General features: G+C 48.0%; 2 protein-coding genes across 2 annotated transcripts in view; both read left to right on the forward strand.

Moving 5' to 3' along the window:
* The window catches only part of BEAN1 (brain expressed associated with NEDD4 1), a 51,859-nt gene extending 50,588 nt beyond the window's left edge, over positions 1–1,271 (forward strand). Inside the window, exon 5 of the mRNA XM_042027645.1 lies at positions 952–1,271. Within this exon, the coding sequence (XP_041883579.1) occupies positions 952–1,216 (265 nt within the window). The 3' untranslated portion in view covers positions 1,217–1,271. The remainder of the gene's footprint in view (positions 1–951) is intronic.
* Positions 1,272–6,952: 5,681 nt separating this feature from the next.
* LOC121664450 overlaps positions 6,953–7,038 on the forward strand; it is a 7,834-nt gene continuing 7,748 nt past the window's right edge. The window contains exon 1 of the mRNA XM_042027759.1: positions 6,953–7,028. Coding sequence (XP_041883693.1) covers positions 6,953–7,028 — 76 coding nt within the window. The remainder of the gene's footprint in view (positions 7,029–7,038) is intronic.

The raw sequence follows: 7,038 nt of genomic DNA on the forward strand, positions 1-7,038 counted from the left end.
CAGCTGTGCCCAGCCCTCATGGGGCCGCAGTGCTCTCCCTGCAGAGCCTTGGGCTCCAGGGCTGGCAGTGCCAATGCACGGAGCCTGCTCGTGTCCACTCCCTCTGTTCCCATCCCCTTCCTGCAACACACATCTTGAGCACCCCAGCACAGCCTCACGGGTCTGTCCAGGCTCATCAGGTACCCCTCAGTGCCCTCCCCGGGCTGTGCAGCCCAAGCTCCACCGAAGGAGCCTGTTTGCATTGCCAGTGGGACATGGAGCGCAGAGAACAGAGCAGAGTGAGGAGGGAACAGTCTCCCTGGGACCAGCCTGGTGGCACAGACAGAGCTACAAAGCCTCGGTACACCTGAGCTGGCTCCTCATGGAAACTCCACCAATCCACCTGCCTCGCAGTGCTGCTCTTTGGGAGGAATGTGATGGGCACTGTGCCCAGTCCCAGAGTGACCAGCATGAGTCTGTCCAGATTATCCAGCACAACTCTGCAGCTCCACAAGGAATCCTGCTGCCCCTGGCAGCACGCACCTTCCACCCAGGCAGCCCACCCAGGCGGTGCTGGCTGAGCTCCAGAGACCTGGAGTCAGGACAGCACACAGTGATGTGTGCTAGAGACTCCATCAAAAGCTCTCCATACCTAATTTCACAACTGAAACAGCAACGCCACTTCCTTTTCCCCCAGATTTTTCTAACCTGGCTCTTACAGGCAGCTGAGAGCAGGAATGAGCCTTGGCTGCACTGCACTTATGGTAACTGTGCCCCTCTGGGATTATCTCTGGGTGGTTTTAAGTGTTATATTCTTGAATGTCTCACATGGCAGGGTCAGCAAGGATATGGGCTGAGGACCAAAACACCAGACACTCCTTTTCCTCTCACTTTACCTGCCTCTGTTATGCTGAAATAATGTACCATGGGATTTTTCCCAGGAATCTAATGAATATTTCTTTTTTCTTTCAGCTATGACGAATGTGTGGGGCCAGGAGCAACACAAATATATATTCCCACAGATGATCCCCCCCCATATTCCCTTATGGACCCTTGCCAAAGAAATGAAATATCTATAAATATCTATATCAGCCAGGAAGAGGAAGCAGCATCTGGGACTACAGGATGGGCTACAAATTATGCAGTGAGGCTGCAGGACTTGCAGCAGCCCAGCTCAGCCATCTCGGTCATCTCCCAGTGCGGAGGCTGCTCCCCTGCCCGGGACAGCGGCGTGTGAGCACAGCAGCCCCAGCACACCTGCTCCAGCAGAAATATGGAACATTCTCCCACTGGCCATCAGACCCCAAATCATGGGAATGAAAGTGGCTCTTTCCTTCAATTCTTCTGAAGAACTCAGACCAATGGAAGAATAAAACCCTCTGGAAGTTTTACCAATTTTATATCTTTAAACAGGGATACAATGGGATTTTTTTACAGTGAATTTTGCAAGTTTACCTAAACTTCCCTGTTTGTGCTTCAAGGTGTTCCATGGCATCACACAGCATAAAAGAGCAGCAGAGACAAGCAGTGCATCTGACCTTTTTGAAGCATTGCAAAACCCATTGAAATCAGCCACTCATAATGAAGATCAGTGTTATCCAGTCAAGCCTACTTGTTGATTTTATGATACTTTGCATGTTTTAGAGCAGAAGGAAAAAGAAGAGCATTTTGTTGTCATTGTAGGTGCCACTAGTACATCTCATTCAGTGTCTTGACAACAAAGCATTTTTAAATAATTCTTTGTCTAACTATGTGTTTCAGTAGGCAAAGCACTGCCTAAAAAAAGATTATTATCAGTATCATGTAGAAGCAAAAGAAAAAAGAATAATATTTTAATATTCACATTATTCCTTTGGTACCAGGCTTTCCAGGCCATTGCAAAGCCTGCTGCAAGTCTCCCTCAAGAGAAACCACCCACAAGTGGTGAAGAGATGGCAGTGGGTCCCCAAACTCCAGCTGGCTTTACCAGCAGGAGCTGCAGCACAGCTGTGCAGGCTGGAGCTGCATGTCGTTCATGGGCCTTGCTGTAGCCAAGGGAAGGGCACAGGAGTCCCAGGGGATGCTTCAAGCCAGTTCCCACACACAGCTGCATTTCCAGGCATAAACCAGTCCCTCCTTCCATAAGGAGCCTGTGTGTTACAGTGTGACCACAGTGACCTCTGGGAACTATGTGAGTGTGATGCAAACAAGAGATGCTGGGCTAGGCACAGTAACAGAACCTCAGTTCTGAACCCCGGAGCGTGCCCAGCTTTGAGAGATGGAAGAGGAAAAGGAACCCAACGAGTGAGCCCAGGACACTCAGATGGGAGTCTGTGGGTTCCCAGCTGGTGTGCCAGGGCAGTGGGTGCAGGGGCTGGGAGTTCAGCACAGGCACAGCAGGGTCAGGGCACAGCAGCATTTTGTCCCCAGGGATGGCTGGGGCTGCACTCACTGCTCCCACTGAGCCTCCCCTGCCCCAGCCCAGCCCAAGGGGACCGAGTGTGGCACAGAGGGGCTCCCAGAACGGGCACTGGCTCTGGGGTGGGCAGGGCAGCAGGGACCCAGACACACATGGGCACCCCTTGCTCCTTCTCCCCTCCCGGGAGCCACTGGCCAAGCCCCAGGCACCTGCTGGGCACAGCTCCCAGGGCTGGATACATGTTTAAAAGACAGCGCATCCCCTGAGGCTGGGCCTGTTCACCCTGAGCTGGGGAAGATCCAGGTGTGGGACAGGAAGATCTGCTTCCCCCACTTCCTTTTTATGGCCCAGAAAAAAAAAAAAAAAAAAGTTGCAAGATTCAGGCTAAAGGCCAGCCCTGAAATCCAGCAGTAGGCGGCCAAGGAGGTTTCATCTGTTGCCTTGAACAAAACAAAGTTTGGATCCTACTGTTCACTTCTACCTGGAAAGTTCCATTCCTCATCTGAAATAGTCCCATTCCTCATCTGAAAGCTTCTGTGTGTCTGGCTGAGGACACACAACCCACAGGAGAGCAAGGAGAGCTCAGCCCTGAGCTTTCCTTGGGACAGTACTCTTGGAAAACTTCTTTGCTGTCTTGTTTTGAAGCATGTTGCTGCAAGAAAGTCGAGCTCTTAGTTTGCACTCTACATTTTTAAGTCGTTTTTAAGTTCTGTGTCTAATGGAAAACCCCTGGGTAAGTCTGGGTGCTAGCAGGAAGCAGAAGTGACTGTCAGCACATCAACACACAGGGATGGAGCTCCAGCCAGTCCTTGGGGCATTCACAAAGCCTGGGCTCCCTCTGGGACCAGGGACAGGAGCCAAGGAGCTTTGTCAGGGCACCAGAGTTATCACAGGCTCATCTCCAGGAAATCTCTTAGAAGCATTTTCACTAAAATACAAAAAAAAAAGTTTTTTACACTGAGAAAATGTCGTTTTCTATCCCCACTAAAGGACATGTAAAGCTGGGTATAGTAAATATATAATGGTGTTTAAAAGGAAGCATCATGCAAATTATTAAAATTGCACTTGGATTTTCTGTAAATACTGAATAATTTTCAACTGTAATCATCATTCAACACTCCAAAGATTGACACAATTATAATTAATACTTAGATGGGAAGTAATTACATGGTTCTTACTGCTATATAAATTGTACCATTACTGAGTCATATGCACATGATGAGATATAAGGTAAGCATGCATTTTTTGCTAAGTAGATGACAGTAAATATGTATTTTGCTAAAATGAAAGAATTCTTTTGCAGTTCAGCAAGATTTTCAATATTCTCAGTATACTATACCCAAAAGAACAAAAATTCACTATTTAGCATTGCAAAACTGCTGGCAGGCATTGCTGGAAGGTAGGCTCTATTTCACACTTGTGTTTTTAACAGAGAGAACTGCTCCTCTCCATAAAGGATTAGTTTAAACAGTTTTGTGTGTGCAAAGTACCCTGCAATAAGAGAAACAAAACTCTCCAGCACCTATGAGGGGCCAGAGATGCAAAGCAGCAGAGAAATGCCCCAGTGGGATTTGTTGGCAGGAGAATCAGTAGAGAGAGAAAGTACAGGGGTGCTTTGTGCAGAATCGGATTTGCTTTCATGGCTGCACCTGCCTGCAGCTCCTGCAGACCTGCCTGGAACAGGGAAAGGCACCAGGACCGGCTTCCTTCAGGCTGCTGCTGCAGGGGGAGCTGCAGGGGAAATCTAATCAACCCAAATCAGAAGGGAAATGGGATTTTTTTTTCCGGAAAGTGAGGCTCTTCCAAGTAACATGACCAAGCCGAAGGCTTTTCTGAAGACAGGCACAGAGGGCTTTTCACATGTGGCAGACAAGTCCCTGCTCCATTACTGATGCTCAGTTTCTGTGCACGGTGGGAAACCCTTTCGACGTGTTTGGCTTTTAACCTTTTTAACAGGGATTTCCTGTTTCATCAACTCTGTATCTGTGGTTTACAAAACAAGCTGACGTTAAGTAGACTTCTGAAGAAAATGGGAGATTTGCATTTCACCTCATGCTAGCAATGCATTGGTAAGATTATAGAAAACAAATCAAAGTCTTTCTTTCTTCCTTCCTTCGGTATCAGTTAAGTGTCCCTGGCACTGTGATCTGGGTTTGGCAGCATTTCTTACACACATCTGTCTGCTCCCTCTTGTGGCATGGACCACTCCACAAAATCCTGTCATCCTGTTATCACAGAATAATCCAAATAATCCCAGTTGCTCTGTCACACGGATATGGGAGCCAACCAAAATATGTATGTCCACACTGTAGCATTTTTCTAAGTTACCACTGAATACCTGGGTTATGTCATCCATTACAAACATATATAACTAAAAAACAAACTGTGAATTAAAGGCAGAGTGTGCTGCCTTCTGTAACATCTTACCACGATCACTTGCAGGAGTGGTTTAGCATTTTCTACTCTTGTTAATCTTTTTAACTGAGTGATACCCAACAAAGCTGGGGGGGCAGGGGGTGGGAAAGCCTATAAATCCAACCCAAACAGGTAGCACTAGAAAGAAAAAATTTAGCTGTAAAACACTACAGAGAGAAGTTTGCAGCTGTGGAGCTGCTCCAACAGCTTCCAACGCTACTACTGCAAGTGTGGAAATTTCAGTGCGATAAGAACATGCTTTCATCTCTTGAAAATATTGCAGATCTTGGATAAATCTCAGCAAAGTTGGCAGAGTTACGTTGCTCTTGAGAAATTCATGTCCAGCTATCAGATATTATCCTAAACCCTTGCATAATTCTAATACCAGTGCTAAAACCCAGGCTTAACACAGGCCTTTCCTTTATTGCATGAGTAAAATCAGAAAGAAAACGGGACATGCTGTTTCTTGCTACATGATAACTACCCTGTATTTCTGTAGTCAGCTTTTCTGCTTCAATTTTTAGTATACTGATCTTATACAGAACTTTTAGTAAAGAACATACACATATTTGGGTTTGCTTCTGTGCTTTTTATGTCACCAATCTGGGACCACTCACAACTGAGCAACTGCTGAGGAAGCAACACTGTGCTTCAGTCACTTACATGTGGATTTTACCTTTGTCAGAGACCACAGGAACAAGCCCTGGAGCAGTCAGGTCCCTCCTACTCTGGGGGACAAAGTCTCCAAGCTCAAGAAGGGCAAAGTCAAATTACTTAAGTCAGGACACTGAAAATGGCAATGTATCACCAAGGGGAAAGATGAAAAGCCAGGGAATAATAGGCCAATCATCCCAGAAATATTCAAACAGATCATTTTTTAGCACAGCAAGGTGAGTAAAGATATATTTCCTGAAGGAAAACCACATCAAACTGATCTAAGTGGTCTTGGTACAGTCTGACAAATTATTCCCCTCCTTAAACTAGAGAAATAATTTCTGCATAAAATTATAACCATAGACTTCTGTGAATTAAAATAATAATCATCATATGAGAGAGTATTTAGCAATTTGTGAAGTCACACAGGTGCACCACATCATGGTGGCTACAGGTAGTGACTTGAAAATTCAGATTCCAAAAGTCAAGATGGGAAAAGCACCTGGATCACAGGTGTGTTTCCTAAATGCTGGATCCAACCTCCATTTAACCCGTTGCAGGACATTTGTCAGCCCCCACAGCAGACACAGATCTCATTTAACCCCATTGCAGGACACTTGTCAGCCCCCACAGCAGACACAGATCTTATTTAACCCCATTGCAGGACACTTGTCAGTCCCCACAGCAGACACAAACTCTTTCAGCTGTTACCCAGACCTAGTGCAGGGATCCAGAGGCAGCTTCCAGCAGGAGGAACAGAACAGGCCCCAGGATCACACGTGTCTCAGGTGGTCTCCAGCAGAGCAGGCAGCAATTGTACTGTAAACTCTGCATGCTTGGCTGATCTTTTATAGAAGGGAAGATAATTCCAAGGAGAATGGGCTGTTCGGCTAAGAGCCACCAGGAGTGGCATCAGCAGGATTGAGCAGTATCCAGGGAATGACAACTCCAGCAGTGGGAGATTACGACCAATTCAGTGACCACCTACTGAAAATGAATGGACCCAGAGCCCAATGCAGGGCAAATCACCCCTGAGGGCCCATCAGCATGAGAGAGACATAACCAGCAGAGAGGTCTGAGTACTAATCAACACAAAAGTTACACAATTTGTGACCAATGAATGCTAATGCCTCTGCTAAAATGTACAGAGCGTAAAGTTTTTATAATCAGCGAGCCTTTGTTGAGTTACCACCAGCTCCCCGCCTGTACAAATCAGGTTAGAATACAGAAACACCTTCGTGCGGTGTGAGAATTGGCGCTGCGCACCCCGAGACCACCTCACCTCACCTCACCTCACCTCACCTCACCTCACCTCACCTCACCTCACCTCACCTCACCTCCTGTCGCGCCCCGCCCAGCCCAGCCCTCACCACCCTCGCGCCTTTCACTTTCGGTTCGCGGGCTCCGCCCCCCGCCCTGACTGACAGGCGGGAGCACCAATGGCGGCGGGGCACGCGGGCGGCGCCGGCCAATGGCGGGGCGGGGCGGGGCGGGCGGGCCGGCGCCATGGCGGAGCCGGCGCTGCTCAGGGAGTACGTGTCGCACCTGGCGGCCCGCGCGGCGCAGGGGCAGCTCGCGGCCTGCGCCGACCC

The sequence above is a fragment of the Corvus kubaryi genome, unplaced genomic scaffold (assembly GCF_017639235.1).
Source record: "Corvus kubaryi isolate FWS band 111438036 unplaced genomic scaffold, C.kubaryi_AGA036_p1.0 37300, whole genome shotgun sequence".
Classification (NCBI taxonomy): Eukaryota; Metazoa; Chordata; class Aves; order Passeriformes; family Corvidae; genus Corvus; species Corvus kubaryi.